Source organism: Dipodomys spectabilis, unplaced genomic scaffold (assembly GCF_019054845.1).
Source record: "Dipodomys spectabilis isolate Male_0828 unplaced genomic scaffold, ASM1905484v1 ptg000024l, whole genome shotgun sequence".
In the NCBI taxonomy this organism is placed as follows: domain Eukaryota; kingdom Metazoa; phylum Chordata; class Mammalia; order Rodentia; family Heteromyidae; genus Dipodomys; species Dipodomys spectabilis.
Genome location: NW_024870701.1, coordinates 16,209,611 through 16,227,446, shown reverse-complemented (window position 1 = coordinate 16,227,446; position 17,836 = coordinate 16,209,611). Strand labels below are relative to the sequence as shown.

Here is a 17,836-nt window from a genome sequence, read left to right as displayed (position 1 = left end):
TCATCTAGTGATCCAAATGATACCATGGTCAACTTGATTTATTACTATAACAAAAATGTCCCTGATATTTCTTTTTGATTAGTATTTAAACTCAGATGTCACAATTAATGTTATCTTCTAGTTAACCAGAAACCAATCAGACCAAGTATGGTTTATTTCACAGAGCAACTTTCTGGGTAAAAGTTCAAGGCAGCATCAAGCATATTTACATCAAATGCTTACATAATGGTGTATTTATTTCCTTGGAATTATTAGGAAACTGGAAGCCATTATCTAGATAAGCCATTTTTCTTCCAAATATTCTGAAACCCAAATCTGACTTCAAACTTAGGTTCTGATTTTTTTTTTCAGAAGGCATACTTGGAGGGAAAGGCAGGAGGTGAAAGAAGAGATGGCATGAAAAAAACTAGAGTATTGAAAGAAAACTGAGAGGATGAAAGAAAAGGCTTGAGACTTATGGACTTGACCTTTTTTTTTCTACCTCAAAGATTCTTGTTTCCCAACTTTCTGTATGCTTAAAGTATAATGATAATTTCTTCTGCTATAGAATAGTTCTAATTTATTTCTATTAAGAAGATAATTTTGGTGTGAACAAATGCAGCAGTGGCACTATTTTAAAAATGAACTATAGAACTTGTGGATGGGGGGTCTGGGAATGTGGCTCAGTGGTAGAGTGTTTGCCTCGCATGCATGAGGCCCTGGGTTCGATTCCTCCACATAAACAGAAAGAGCCAAAGTGGCACTGTGGCTCAAGTGGTAGAGTGCTGTCCTTGAGCTAATGAGCTGAAGGACAGTGTCTAGGCCCAGAGTTCAAGCCCCATGAGTGACAAAAAAAAAAAAAAAAAAAGAAAGAACTTGTGGATGGTGATGGGAGGGAAAAACTAGAAGAAAGCAAGGGAAGGGATAACATTGTCCAAAAAGAAATGCACTCTTTACATGACTTATGTCATGGTAACCCTTCTGTGAATCACCTTTATAATAACAATAAAACAATTGTTAAAAAAAGATAATTTTGGAAGGGGTGACATTGTCCAAAAATTAAATATACTCGTTACCTGACTTATGAAACTGTAACCCTTCTGTAATCACCTTTATAATAATAATAAAAAGTAAAACTGTGAAAGGTATTCATAAAAATCTCAATGTGAAAGGACTCACCAGCAATTTGATGGATATGAGTTTTCCATTCTCAAATGTGGTATTCATGAGAGTTACCTGGAAGATTTAGTGAAAGGTAAATATTTGGGCCCGTCTCTGAAGTTTCTGCTTCAGTTGGTGTAGGATGGGACCTAAGGTTTTCCATTTTTAAAGAAATGCCCAGTTAAATCAAGTCTAGTGGCACAAACCTGTAATGCTTAGGATGATGAGGCAGGAGGATTTTGAGTTCTAAGGTAGCCTGGGATATAATAGCAAGGACTTATCTTAAAAAAAAAAAAAAAAAAACTCCAGGTGAAAAAAACTCCAAATAAGTTTTGCTTTTGTTCAGAGATCTTTAAGAAAAAAGTAAAAAATACAGTTTACAGGAATAAACTGTTTAATGGAAAAAATTTTTTTCTAAGTCAGGTGCCAGTGGCTCACACCTGTAATCCTAGCTATTTAGAGGGCTGAGATCTGAGGATTGCAATTCAAAGCCAGCCTAGACAGTGAAAGTCCTTGAGATTCTTATCTCCAGTTAACCACCAAAAAGCTAAAATAGAGCTGTGGATCAGTGGTAGACAACTATCTCCAGCACAAAAGTTCAGGGACAATATCCTAATCCTGAGTTGAAGCTCAGGAACTATAATGAAAAATGGAATATGGACACTGGGTCTAACTGGCACCATCTTGGCATCTTGGTGGATGATGGGGATTTTCTGAAAACTCTTAGAGGTGAAACCCACTTCCCCACTCATGCCCTCAGATGATAGGCTCCTGAATGCTTAGAAGCAGATGAGGTGGGGACTTGAACCTTCCAGAGCTGTGCCATGAACTCATGAGACTCTGAACTTTCAAACTGGCTGTGGCCCTGCCCCCTAACCATGACCCTACTTAGGCCCCTTGACTCTGGCAGCCATTGTGCCATGCCTCTGTCTCTTGACTTTTCTCTGGTCACCATTGTGTCCTTCTTCAACTCTTCACTAGAGTTGACCTGGTTTGTTGAGATTGCTCTTTATTCTACAACCCTCATGGCTCAGCTTCCTAGCAGTATCAAGTGCATTGGAGGGCTGCAAGGTTTTTGGTTTGTTTGTTGGACATCAGTCTGCTCACAGTCCCTAGATTTCTAATAAAGACTCCCAATTCAACCTCTTAAAGTGTGGCTTTTCTGTATCTCACTGATCAAATTCCAGTGTAACATTTGGAGGCCCCTAAACTACACTTGGACATGGTAAATTAAACAGGAAAAGTAGGATATTCTTAGGAGAGGATCACAAAGTCTCAATAGCTATGTGCATATGATCACATAAAATGTTTACTGAATTGAATCCCAAGAAATGGAAATGAGAGGTTTTCTATTTTACATTTTGCATTCCTTTCCCCTCTCCCCCTTTTGTTGATGTTTTTGATGTCTGTACTTTTTGTCTTGTATGTAAGTTTATCTGTTTTGGGGATGGAAGGGGGAAGCACACAAATGGTGGGACAAAGGGCGATAGTCACTAGATACTATGCTGAAAATGAACTATACAACTTGTGGGGGAGGGAAACCAGGAGGGGGAAAAAAAACTGGGAGAAAAGGATGGAAGAGGTGACACTGAAAAAGAAATGTACTCTTCGTCTGACTTATGTAACTATAACTCCTCTGTACATCACCTTTACAATAAAAAAGATGTTCTAGTGTTCACAAGGGAAGGACTAATAGCAGATATTCAGGTATAGATCAGCCATAGGAAAAACACCAGAGCAATAGAGGAAATTGTGTGCACCACATTATATGAAGTGAGAAAATGGTATTCAGTAAACACTGACTTGTTTAAAAAAAATCTATCAAGAAAAAAAAAGGTAAATGACTGAAACCAAACTAACAAAAGGGACCCATACACACAGATGTCACATGCATTATTAGGGTAAGGGACTATCAGAAGCATTTAATGCTACCTCATATATATATATATATATATATATATATATATATATATATAAAACATCATCAATGAAATAGACAAATGTCTTAAAAGGTGGAAATATGCTGAATAAGACAAACCTTAATATTCCCATATAAATTTTAAAAGTGAAGTAATAATTTTAAATGTTCTCATAAGAAAATACCATTCTTATCAGTCTTAAAAATTTTATTAAAAAATAAAAGAAGAAAGTAATTTGCAATTCATCAATAAAGCCAGAATCACTCTAATACCAAAACTAGACAAAACTACCAGAAGAAAACTTCAAATCAACATCCCTCACAGATGATGATAAAATGTTGGGAAAAATAGTATCAATAAAAATAATACATCAAATAAATCAAATAATAAAAGAGAAATTCCAGAAATAACCAGTTAATTAATTGCTCTTTGCCTCATTAACTGTACATAAATTAAAACCAACAATATTTCAAAGATGTTAACAGATACGAATACCACAGAAATAATTTGTTTTCTAAGAAAAATAACATTTAAAATCTTACAGGTAAAACTAAGACTGAATAAATTAGGATCAACTTTATTGCAATCATATGTAGTAAAATAACAGTAAGACTTCAGTGCAGATTTAAAGCAATCTATCACTAGTATGAAAAAATTGATGATGTGCTACAGTTAAAATTTTACAAAGTATTCCTGCTTAGGAAATGTTAGCTATGGTATTCAGTAAACACAGAGTTCAATGAAACAGTGTAATAACAATGTGCCTGATAGGGTATAGGAAAATTTAAGACAGCAGAATTATGGCTTTTCAGAAAAATTCCCCCATTTGAATATAAACTTCATTTACCAAAACCATAATTTTTAAATAATTTAATAAGAATAACATGATAGTAGTATAACATCTCTACTTCTTACATTAAGACAAAATAGAAGGTAAGGGATCAATTTTCAAATTCATTGACAAGTCTCCAGATTTCTTCAACCTGCAAGGTGACAATACAATGTGTCAAGTAAAAGTATCTTTCTAAACTATTTTTTGTAAGGTTATTTATTACCATGTAGATGTGTGAATTCTGACATGTAAAGGTCTTTAATTTCCAGGAAATTAAAATATTAAATAGCAGCCTTCTTCAAAAGCAATTTGTATTATATCACTGTCAATAGAGCTACTTTCCAGACTCCAGTTTTCCCAAGTGATGATGCATGTCTCCTAAGACTGTGATACAATCCAGAGAATTCAGCCATCTTTCACTTTAAAGCAATAATTGTCAACTTTCTACTGTGATACTGTAGGTGACTGAGAGTCTAAATCAGGAATTAAATTCTAGTGAATTTTCACATAAGTTATGGAACACCTAAATCTATATTACCTTACCAGAGATACTAACTTTTCAAACATTAAGACATTTACTAAGAATTTTATCAGATCAGACGAGAAAACAGGAAATTTTTACACCCTTGAGTGTAGATCTACTTTTGTTAAAATTCTCTCTGTCCTTAATTTCAATGAGGCTCATGGTTGGGTTCCTGCCAGATCAAGTGCCAGCAGAATTCTTCAATTAAGCAAAAATCACTTAAGAACTATTCATGCTCTAACTGCTTTAAGGTAACTTCCAAGAAATTACCTTCTTAAAATTAAAACAAATGCAAGGCAATTCTACCAAATAGTTTTCTAAGTTGTGAAATGGATTTCTAGAGTCAGAACTCGGCAGCAGTGCTAAAGGCACTTTTCCTCTATTAAAAAAAAAGTTTCTCATACAATAGGTTTCATTACAGGGATGTATTGACTGAAACTAGTTTCACTGCCACTAATGTTCTGCTTAATTTTAAAGATAACATAATATTGAATAGAATAATGTATTCTATTAGTAGCATTTTATTGAAGGAGTAAACTGATTTATTGTGTTTATTTGTTCAAATAAGAACCCTGATCACTTGCCATAAATCTTCTTGAGTCTAAACAGAAAGCTAAGATGGAACCTGATAAAAATAAAAAGTTATCATAAAACTTAATGAAAAGTCCAATTTGAAAATTAAACAGTGAACTTCCCAGCTTCATGCTTTGCTTAGGGTGTGAAGTTTTTGCAATGAAGATGAAAAAGCTAGTCTAGCTTACTTAAAATGGCTATTTTGAGTCTTCATTTGGGAAAAACTATAAAAATAATTAAAATCTGTTAAGGAAGTATGCCCAGTTAATTCTTGGGCAATTCACTCTAATACTATTACTAGTGTACTTTAAGGTAACTTTTTTAATTTAAAAAACCTTCTAAAGTTTAAGTTTATTCTTTGAGGATGAAAGGCAGAACTTAACACATGTTCACAGACTGAAATTCTATTCTTTGGAGCTTTAGCTTTTATATACATTAGCTTACTGCTGATTTGGCTTTCCATTTCTATAATGTTATATAACCAGATTCTTAATCTTTTCAAGTTATATTATATATGTAATGCATTTGGTATTCATGTATGTGGTGTTTGAATTAATAGTTTGTTCTTTTTTTCATTTATAAAGACCATTTGGCTTATTTCCAGTTTTAAATGATTATGACTTAAACCACTACAAACAGTTTTTCATGTGAATGTAAAATTTTCATTTTACATGGAATTAGCCCATTGAAAACTGTATAATCAAAGTGGCAAGAAAATGGAGGGTCTAAAATATATTCCAGGGATAATCGACTAGATTTTTGTGATAGATTATATTTGGAATGGAAGAAATCAATAATATTATAAAATCTTTTCCTGAAAAACGGACAGAATGGAACTTGCTAAACCTGAGCCAGGTGAGATAAGCACAGGTTTTGGAGGGATGGTATTTTCACTATAAAAAAAAATTCAATTTTAGACATGCTAAGTTTGATATATTAGTGTAAAAATAAAAAGTGCACTTTTTGTTGTACCACTTACATTAATAGACAATTTTGTAGAATTTTAAGGGAAAGGAATATAACGAGACTATAATAAGAATCCAGTTGTCATATGTAAAAATTTACAAGTGGACTAAGCTTCCTTTATTCCATAAAGGAATATTTGTGGGGTGTAAATAATTGAGGTAAATATTATATTTGCTTGATAGCTGAAAGTAGCAAAAAACAAAGCAATTCTACTTTCTTGAGAGTATGAGCCAAGTTTCATGATTAGGAAATTTGTCTATGTTGAAATTTTCATTTTTGTTCCTGTCAATTATTATTATATATACTTTTATTCTTATGTCAAAACCCTTAGGTTTTCTTTAGTCCCTTGAATCTTAGTGCGTTTAATCTCTAATGGAGGAATCATTTTAATTACATCCAAAGGCTAAGCATAGTATTTTAGCTTTGATACTGACTTCACAATCAGAAAGGATTTCTAAGAGCTCTTATTCTTCCACCGGCTTATATGGCTTATTTCTACCACCCTCCTTTCAGTGGATAGGAAAGGAAGGCAATGGAGACAAAAGCAGGTTGGTAAGTCCCTATGTGATTTAACATAACCACAGATCTTGTTTGAGTGACCAAATTTTGTCACCTCAATGAATATATTATAAGAGAAACAGAAAAATGAATATATTAAAAGAGAAACTCTGAAGTATCTTAAAATACACTGGGTGATATACAAGTGTATGCAAATATATTAACTGAAATATGGTAGGGTCATGGGAGATCTGAAATAGTGTAATTCCTTAGAAAGCCCAAATCAAAGTTCAGCAAAATAAAGCATTAGGAAGCATGTACTTGAAACTGGTGAAGTGAGCTTAAGGGGTAAGATGTAGATAAATGAAGAAGTGAATAGAAAGAAAATGCAGACAAGAATCCAAAGTATATCCTAACATATTAAGATGAGTGGGTGAAAGGGTATGTAGGGGAGAGATGAGTGAGAATATTGAAAGGGGTGACCCCATTGATCAAGATACACTGCATTCATAAAGGCCAAGAAACTGCACCCAAACTGAGAATTCAAGAACCATAGGAAGAACCCAGTTTTCGCAGCCCCCAAGAAGGTAGATAACATGGCAGGAACTCCCAAATACGTCTCAGTCCTATCTCTTAACGTTAACGGACTGAACTCTCCAATTAAGTGACATAGACTGTCTAGTTGGATTAAAAAACAAGACCCTTCTATCTGCTGCCTGCAGGAGTCACATCTTGCCCGTAAAAACAAACACATTTTCAATGTTAAAGGCTGGAACAAAATCTGCCAAGCAAACGGACCCCATAAACAGGCGGGAGTTGCAATCCTAATATCAGATAAAATAGACTTCAAATTAAAATTCGTGAGAAGAGATAAAGAAGGTCGCTACTTACTAATTAAAGGATCTCTCCTTCAGGAGGATATTACAATTCTAAATATCTATTCGCCAAACAATGGAGCACCCAAATTTATCAAAGAAACACTACTTTCCCTCAAATCCCATATAGATCCAAAGACATTAATTGTTGGGGATTTTAACACACCACTCTCCCCACTAGATAGATCAACTCGGCAAAAACTCAACAGAGAAACCACAGATCTAAACAGCTGCATAGATCAACTAGACTTAACAGACATCTACCGAACATTTCACCCAGCAGCATCAGAATACACATTTTTCTCAGCAGCACATGGAACGTTTTCTAAAATAGACCACATTTTAGGCCACAAAGCAAACTTGTCTAAATTCAGAAACATTGAAGTTATACCGTGCATTCTCTCTGACCACAAGGGAATAAAATTAGAACTCAACACCAAAAGCCACCAAAGAAAGTCCGGTATCACATGGAGGCTGAACAACACACTGCTGAATCATGAGTGGGTCATGGAAGAGATTAGAAAGGAAATTCAAATGTTCATGCTATTCAACAAAAATGAACACACAAATTACCAGCTCCTCTGGGACACAGCAAAGGCAGTACTCAGAGGCAAGTTTATAGCTCTGAGCTCCTACATCAACAAATTGGAGAGATCTGAAACTAACAATTTAATGACACATCTAAACCTCCTTGAAAAAGAGCAGCAAGATAAACCCCAATCCAGTAGACGGAAAGAAATAATCAAAATTAAATCAGAATTAAATGAATTAGAATCCAAAAAAACTATAGAAAGAATCAACAAAACAAAGAGTTGGTTCTTCGAAAAACTTAACAAAATTGACAGACCCTTAGCAAATCTTATCAGGAAAAGAAGAGAACACACCCAAATTAATAAACTCAGAGATGAGAATGGAAACATCACCACAGAAACAACCAAGATTCAGAACATTATAAGGGAATACTTCTCAAAACTTTATGCTAATAAGTTTGAGAACTTGACAGAAATGGACCTCTTCCTAGCAAATATTGACATGCCAAAACTAAACCAAGATGAGGCAAACTATCTTAACAGGCCCATATCAAGCATTGAAATAGAAACAGCAATAAGAGACCTCCCAGCTAAGAAAAGTCCAGGACCAGATGGTTTTACAGTGGAATTTTACAAGGCCTTCAAAGCAGAGCTCACACCAATTCTCCTCCAACTCTTCAATGAAATTGAAAGAGAAAGCTCACTACCGAACACATTCTATGAAGCCATCATAACCCTCATCCCAAAACCAGGCAGCGACTCATCAAAGAAAGAGAACTATAGACCTATTTCTTTGATGAACATTGATGCAAAACTTCTCAACAAAATTTTGGCCAACCGACTTCAACAATTCATCCAAAAAATCATACACCACGATCAAACAGGATTCATTTCAGGGATGCAAAACTGGTTCAATATACACAAATCAATTAATATTATTCATCACATCAACAGGAGCAAGAATAAGAACCACATGGTTATCTCAATAGATGCAGAAAAAGCATTCGACAAGATCCAACACCCCTTTATGATGAAGGTTTTGGAAAAATTAGGAATCCATGGAACATTCCTCAATACAATAAAGGCTGTATATGACAAACCTACAGCCAGCATTATACTCAATGGTGAAAAACTAAAGCCATTTCCTCTTAACTCAGGAACAAGACAAGGATGCCCACTCTCTCCACTTCTCTTCAATCTAGTATTAGAATGCCTAGCTACAGCAATAAGACAAGATGCAGACATAAAGGGGATCCAAATAGGGAAAGAAGAAATAAAACTCTCCCTCTTTGCAGATGACATGATCTTGTATTTAAAGAATCCCATAGACTCCACTCCCAAATTACTCAAGCTGATTCAAAACTTTGGCAAAGTAGCAGGTTATAAAATTAACCCCCCAAAATCAATGGCTTTTCTGTATGCCAACAATGAGAAAAGTGTGGCTGAAATTAGGAAAGCAACTCCATTTGTAATAGCCCCACAAAAAATAAAATACCTAGGAATTAACTTAACTAAAGAAGTGAAGGACCTCTATGATGAAAACTTTAAAATCTTGAAAAAGGAAATCAACACAGAACTTAAAAAATGGCAAAACCTCCCATGCTCCTGGATTGGAAAGATTAACATCGTGAAAATGGCAATACTTCCCAAGGCTATCTACAAATTCAACGCAATACCTATCAAAATTCCACCCTCATTCTTCAAGGAAATAGAAGAGGCAATCCAAAAATTCATATGGAACAATAAAAGACCCCGAATAGCAAAAACGCTCCTCAACGGAAAGAACACTGCTGGAGGAATATCAATACCAAATTTCAAACTCTACTATAAAGCCATAGTAATCAAAACAGCTTGGTATTGGCATAAGAACAGATCTCAGGACCAATGGAATAGAATTGAAAACCCAGAAATGAACCTACAGACCTATAGCCATCTAATCTTCGATAAGGGAGCTAAAACAATAGAATGGAAGACAGACAGCCTCTTCAGTAAATGGTGCTGGCAAAATTGGTTAACTACATGTAGAAAACTAAAGCTAGATCCTTATATATCACCCTGCACCAGAATCAACTCCAAATGGATTAAAGACCTTGAACTCAAAGCAGACACTCAAAACATTACAGGATGGAATACGAGAAACCCTGGATCTCCTTGGCTCAGGCCAAAATTTTCTGAATAGAGACCCGGAAACACAACAAATCAAAGAAAGGTTGGACAAATGGGATTGCATAAGGTTGCAGAGCTTCTGCAGGGCAAATGACATAGCTAGCAAGATCAATAGAAAGCCCACGGATTGGGAGAAGATCTTTACTAGCCATACAATGGACAAGGGTCTCATATCTAAAATATACTTGGAACTCAAAAAATTAAACCACCCAACAACAAATCCTCAAAGAAACAACTGCCCAATAAGTAAGTGGGCGAAAGACTTAAAGAGAAGCTTCTCTGAAGAAGAAAGAAGGATGGCCAATAGACACATGAAGAAATGTTCAACATCCCTAGCCATAAAAGAAATGCAAATCAAAACAACATTGAGATATCACCTCACTCCAGTTAGAACAGCAAAAATCAAGAACTCTAACAACAACAGATGCTGGAGGGGATGTGGACAGAAAGGAACCTTACTTCATTGTTGGTGGGAATGTAAACTTGTTCAACCACTTTGGAAAGCAGTATGGAGGTTCCTCAAAAGACTTCACATAGAACTCGCCTATGACCCAGCAATCCCTCTTTTGGGCATTTACCCTAATGTTTACAAACAAGACCACACTAAAGCTACCAGCACAACTATGTTTATTGCAGCATTATTTACCATAGCTAAGATATGGAACCAACCCAGATGCCCCTCAGTAGATGAATGGATCAAGAAAATGTGGTATATATACACAATGGAATTCTATGCCTCCATCAGAAAGAATGACATTGCCCCATTTGTTAGGAAATGGAAAGGCTTGGAAAAAATTATATTAAGTGAAGTAAGCCAGGCCCAAAGAAACATAGGTCCCATGGTTTCCCTTATTTGCAGTATCTAGTATATGTATGAGTCAAGCGGAAAAGGTCAGATAATGTGATGTTAGGAAAATGAACCCTTAAATATGTATTTTAATGTTTTTTTTTCTTTCATGCATGTGTTTCTAACGCATTTATAAGATTATTTCTTTGTTGCTTTGTATGTCCCTCCCCCACAGTGTAACCCCCGCTTTCACTATATTTGATGTCAGTATAACATGTGGAGGAGATGGGGACAAACAAGTCGTTTAAGGATTCAGGTGGACCTGTTGCAACAATGAGAAGTACAAAATGTCATGTCAAAACCAGCTTTACAATGTCGGTGTGGGCGGGGGGGGGGGGGGGGGGGGGGTATGATTGGGTGGGGGGGAGGGCGGAGGCTGGGAAGGGAGGTGAAGGGTAAACAAAGGAGGAGGCTGCAATGCTTGGTAAGAAATGTATGCATTATCCTGCCCATGTAATTGTAACCCCTCTGTACAGTATGTTCTCAAATAAAATAAAATTAAAAAAAAAAAAGATACACTGCATTCATAAACTGCTTTGTTAAGTGGTAACTCGTTTGTACCACTACTTAGACAATAAAAAAGAAAAATAGAAAAAGATCCACAAAATATCAATTCCTCTTAAGATTATCATTAAGCTTTTAAAAATAGGCAAATTTATGTTTATACCTAGCAATTTGTATGTTTTGTCAGATTATATACTTTTCTACTCACCAAGTATACTTTCCACAAAATGATTTTTTGCTCAGATATACCATATCCTAATCATTTCCTTAGTTTTTCAGTAACAACATATTTTAGCTGCCTTACTCATTATGACTATAAGTTTCTAAATGAGTACTCTCAGATAATTATGAACAATGTAAAAGAAGAGACACTGATGAAAGTGAACTATAGTATAAAATGGGTGGAGACAGGAGGGAGGGACTGGGAGAGAATGAGGGAAGGGAAGACACTGTATGAAAGGAAATGTATTCATTACCTGATTCATGTAATCCTTCTGTACATCACCTTTATAGTAACAATAAAGTAAATAATACTGAAAATTGTTAAAAAGAAAGTTTCTTCTGAGGATCAAAATGAATCCTGGTTGAGAACTGCCTGATATAAGAGGAAATAAGTAGACAAAAGACAAAAGGAGAATGACAATCAAGGTTTCTATAGCTATCCCATTCCCTCTGTTCCCTCCTCCTGCTTCCCTCTGTAATCTTAATGAAATTACTTAAAAGCCTGGAAGGACAAACTATTAGTTATAGCTCATTGGTCAGAACTATAACCTAGTGCCACTTCATCCACAAAAATAATGTAGGTTAAGCCGGGCACTGACGGCTCATGCCTGTAATCCTAGCTACTCAGGAGGCTGAGATCTGAGGAACACAGTTCAAAGCCAGCCTGGGCAGGAAAGTCCATGACAGTCTTATCTCCAATTAACCACCAGAAAACTAAAAGTGGCACTGTGGCTCAAGTGGTAGAGTGCTATAGCCTTGAGCTGAAGAGCTCAGGAACAGCGCCCATGCCCAGAGTTCAAGCCCCATGACCAACAACAAAAACAAAAATAATAATGTAGGTTATATAGCTAGTTTGCATACGTTACTTTTAATAAGACTGGTGTCAATTAAGAAGAAAAATGGGATAATAGGCAAATGAATTCTAAGTAAGCAAATACATTCTCTACCAGAGAAAATATTTCAGAACTTAGTTTTCAAGACAACTTGGTTTTGTCTTTTTAAACAGACTTTTTTTTTAATTTTTATTTTTTTGGTCGTGGGCCTGAACTCTAGGCCTGGGCCTTGTCCCTCAGTTCTTCAGCTCAAGGCTAGGGCTCTACCACTTGAGCCACAGCACCACTTCCGGTTTTTTTCTGTTTATGTGGTGCTGAGAAATCGAACCCAGGGCCTCATGCATGCAAGGCAAGCACTCTACCACTGAGCCACCTTCCCAGCCCCTAACCAGACATTCTTAAGTATATCCTTATGAAGGCTTTAAAAAGAAATTTAAACATCATTTGTGTCTTATAAAGGACTGTTCAACAAGCTACTTTGTAGAGGTTGTCTGTTCCCTTGCGAATTAGTGTTACTTTCCTGTTCTTTATATGTTCATTCTTCTTCTCTGAGAGTCCAATTACAAAAAATGTTAAAAACTTTTGATATTACACCAAAGATGATTAAGGCTCTGTTCATTTATTTTTTTTCCAATCTTGGGTCTCTGGGGACATGCCCTTGAAGGGGACTGTGGAAACATTAATTATCACAGGTGTTTTGTTACAGTGTAGCTAATACAGGTGTCAACTGTACAATCACCTTAGATCTTATATTATATAATCACGTATCTTTTATGCCAGTAAATAATAGCAGTTTTCTGTCCTTGTTGTTCAAGACTATAATTTGTCCTTTCTTTAGGATTAAATGACATTTGAGATGCAACTTAATACACAGAAGTAGAAAGGAGAGTTTAATATAGGAAGAGAATTGGTGTTATTTAAAAAAAAAAAATCTCTATAGTGGGAGAACAAAGGAGAGGGTAACAATGCTCAACAAGAAATGTACTCATTACCTTACTTGTGTAACTGTAACCCCTCTGTACAGCATCTTTACAATAAAATCAAAATAAATGAATATTTGGAAGAGATATAAGGTATGGTTTTTAAAGGCAACTATTAATAACAATATACAAATCTTCCAAATTATGATAATAAATTCATAGAATAATGAAAAAAATTTCCTAAGCTGGGTGCTGGTGGCTCATGCCTGTAATCTTAGCTACTCAGGAGGCTGAGACCTAAGGATTGTGATTCAAAGCCAGCCCAGGCAGGAAAGTCCATGAGACTCTTATTTCCAATTAACCACCAGAAAACTGGCAATGGCACTGTGGCTCAAGTGGTAGAGCACTTGCCTTGAGCTGAAGAACTCAGAGATAGCACCCAGGCCCAGAGTTCAAGCCTCATGACCAAAAAAAGAGAAAAAGCTTTAGCAAACAAAATAAGTAACATATAAGAACATACCTAAATCAAGGCCTGACTCTAGTATTGCTCAGGCATTAATCTCCTAAATTTTGTTATTAGCAAAAAAAACCATATATGTAACATCAAGTACTCATTTTGTGGTAGGCACTGTCATGTTTTGATATGCCTGATTGACAACAACAGTTTTATTTAAACTGTTTTGCCTGTATGCCACTAAAAATCAAGATTACAATTTCACAAAATGGAAAGAACATTTGCAGAGTATTTCAATTTTTAAAAACTTAAAAAATGGAAAAAATAGTATTTTATTAAACTTACTTCAAACTAAAAACTAGTTTTAAACATACCCTTTTGGAGGCAATCACTAATTTTTATTCATTGTGTACTCTCAATGAAAGCTATAGAAACCAAATCACAAAATCTTGAAAAGGATAGAGGGGGGAAGGAAGGAGGAAAAAAGTAATTTTTTTTAAATTAATTTTATTTTATTTGTGAAAGTAAGTAATTTCTTACTGATCATAAATGTTAAAACGATCAAAATGAAAGAAAATGATTCATTATAACTAAATGTTTGAACTAATAAATCAGACTGCCAATGGGTCAAAATCACTATACAGTGAGAGTACAAAATACTTTCTGAAAGGATTTCTACTCTTTCTTTTTGTTTTATGTAACTTTTTAGGAAAGAAAGAAAATAAACTTAGTAGAAGCAAGGAGATAAAAACAAAATACAACGCATCAAACTGGCTTCTCAGTGTGGCTTTCTTCCATTTCTTATAGAGTCACATACCCAAACAAGCCAAATTTAATATGGGTGTCATATTACAGGCAGTTTCCAACAGTCCAAATGTTTAACTGAAGATATAAGAAATGTCCTAAAAACTTGTCATGATAATCATGCTATCATCTGCTTTCTGGATTAAATACATATGATTATTTCTCAGAATTTGAAACAGTATTAAAAATTCAGCAAAATAAAGAAATTTTCAGAGAATATTCTTTAATTTTTCTCCGTCTGGTAGGTAAGTATAAACATTAACATGCTGGAACACCCTCCGTTCTTCCTCACCATCTTATATATTCATTTTTCTGGGCAAAGCTGTGTAAACTAACCAAAACCCTTAAGCTGTGATGTTTATTTTTCATATTAGAGCTTATTCTAAAAATCACACACACACACACACACACACACACACACACACACACACACACACACACACACACACACACAGAGTACTGGAAAAAAAAACAAAAATCCTAGTCTTATAGCTAGATGTATTAGCAGTCAAGGTCCTTGGTTTGATTCCCCAATGCCAAAAATAAATCCAAATTTCTCACTGTCAAATACACTGTTTTACAAGTATTTTTAAAGTTAAAAAATCAAATAAATTATTTTAATAAAAAACTATTTTTTAATGCCAGTCTAGCGTGCTACCACTTGAGCCACAGTACCACTTCTAGTTTTTTTCTGTTTATGTGGTACTGAGGAAATGAACCCGGGATTTTATGCATGCTAAGCAAGAACTCTACCACTAAGCCACATTCCCAGCCCAAAGCCTAATTTTTTATTTAGTGTTTGTAAAGTTTACAGTCCTTTAAAAAGACTCAGTACGTAATAAATTAAAACAAGTAGAAACATCCCATCTACCCCAGTAACAATCAGACAATTGTGTTAGAATCCTAGCCCCATTCATTACAACTGATTTTGAATAAGTTATTCAATTTCTCTGACCTTCATAAGAGAATAATAATGGTACCTACTTTGTAATATTAAGGTAAGAATTACATGTCAATATACATAAGGAGCTTAAAACAGTAGTGATATATTATTGTAATACTGTAAATACAAACTATCACTTCAAACTTAAAAAGTAGAAAGAGGCAGATTTAGAGTCAGACAAAGCTTTGAATAGTGTTCCTAACACTAACAATATAACACTGGCAAATTACTTCATATTTCATGTTGAAGGAAACAACAATATCTAGTTTGGCATTTAGACAATACAAGATAATATTTGTAAAACAAATGGCACAGAGAAGTAACAAAAATCACTTTTCATTATGATCACAATAATCAATCAATTATATCCCCCAATAAAGTGTTTTTCCCAGTAGAAGCAAAATTAATTTTACTGAAAACCACTTATATTAATAGGAAAACTCTATCTATCTATCTATCTATCTATCTATCTATCTATCTATCTATCTATCTATCTATCTGCCCATTTTGGGCTTAAACTCAGACTCTGGCCCTGTCCCCAGACCTCTTTTCTTTGTGCTTAAGGTTAGTACTCTACCACTTGAGCCACAGCACTACTTCTGGCTTTTTTGAGTAGTTTATTGGAGATAAGAGTCTCATGGGAACTTTTCTGCCTGGGCTGGTTTCGAACTGCAATCCTCAGACCTCAGCCTCCTCAGTAGCTAGGATTGGTGCCTAGCTTTAGGAGAACTGTTTTAGATCCCAGAAGAGAAAAAGAAAAAGTGCATTTAGCTGAAGGTTTTCATTTCTAATCCTCTGAAAACGTAGAGGAAGGTTAACTTGTCTATAGGATGGAGTAAGAAAACATCAAGGAAATATTTTCAACATAATGTAATTTTCAGAGCAATTAATTTTACCTTAAAGTTGTACTAAAGTAATTCTTTGCTCTTAAACTGTTGTGTTTTTTCTGCTTAAGAATTAAAAAATGAGGGGCTGGGAAGGTGGCTCAGTGGTAGAGCGCTTGCCTTGCATGCTCGAGGCCCTGGGTTCGATTCCTCAGCACCACATAAGCAAAAAGAAAAAAGCCGGAAGTGGTGCTGTGGCTCAAGTGGTAGAGCGCTAGCCTTGAGCTGAAGAGCTGAGGGGCAGTGCCCAGGCCCAGAGTTCAGGGCCCACGACTGGACCTCCTCAAAAAAAAAAAAGAATTAAAAAATGAAATGAGAACTTTGATATAGTTGATGAGTTTGACAGTGAAATAATGGTAGGAAAGGAATATAAAAAGGTATACAAAGTTCTGAAACTGCAAGTAGGTGGCAAAATGGTAACTGATTTTTAATATGAACACAGCAGAATCCTAACAGAAGTAGACTTATTGGTATTAGGCTCAGGAATAGAAACAAAATTATTTTTATTTAAAGTTTTGTTTTGTTTTAAAGAAGAAAACATAGAAGCTAAAATAAGCAGAATCAGACAGGAAAAGCACTGTAATGGAAAATATATACAAAGCAGAAAGAAAGAGCTTTTTCAACAACCAAACATTAAGATACAGGATGCTAAGAGTCAACCTATGATCTGCTAGTAATCAACTATGTGAGCTCTAGTGCCTAAGCTTCCACTTCTGCTAATAAAGAAGCTAAACGAAACAAGTAGTTCTCGCCTATAGTGTACATCAGGATAATGTATTGAAGTGTTATCTTTACCATATTCCTGGGGCCCACACACTGAAATTATGACTGATGGTAATATCTGTTATATAAAAAGCTACCTGTCACTCAAGATAATCTAAGAAATTATTCAACATTTAACACTTTATACTACAAATAAAAAATAAAGTTAAGCTCTAAATAAATGCATTAAAGAATTATAGGCTGAGATTTACTCTAACCAATGACTGTCAAAAATATATGCATATGACTATAAGACTATATAGATAAAAATATATATATAGTCATACATAGTATTGATATGATCAATTTTGAAAGAGTCACCTTTTTTATTTGTCAGTAGTGGGGCCTGAACTCTGGTCCTGGGTGCTGTCCCTCAGCTCTTCAGCTCAAGGCTAGCGCTCTACCACTTGAGCCACTGCCAGCCTTTTCTGCTTATGTGGTGCTGAGGAATGGAACCCAGGGCCTCATGCATGCAAGGCAAGCGCTCTACTACTGAGCCACCTTCTCAGCCCCTGAAAAAGTCACCATTTTAATAACATTTAAATCATAATCTATGAATTTAGAACACATTTTTATTAATCTAGATTTTCTTAAGATTTCTTTTGGCAATGTTTTATAGTTTTCACCATACAATTTCATAT

At 35.2% G+C, this 17,836-nt stretch overlaps 1 protein-coding gene across 3 annotated transcripts in view; it reads right to left on the bottom strand.

The window, feature by feature from the left end:
- Kiaa1328 (KIAA1328 ortholog) overlaps positions 1-17,836 on the bottom strand; it is a 187,486-nt gene that overhangs the window by 106,874 nt on the left and 62,776 nt on the right. Inside the window, exon 7 of one of the 3 annotated variants that reach the window (XM_042675286.1) lies at positions 1,159-1,215. The exons of the other annotated variants lie outside the window; for them this stretch is intronic. Coding sequence (XP_042531220.1) covers positions 1,159-1,215 — 57 coding nt within the window. The remainder of the gene's footprint in view (positions 1-1,158; positions 1,216-17,836) is intronic. 3 annotated transcript variants of the gene reach the window in all.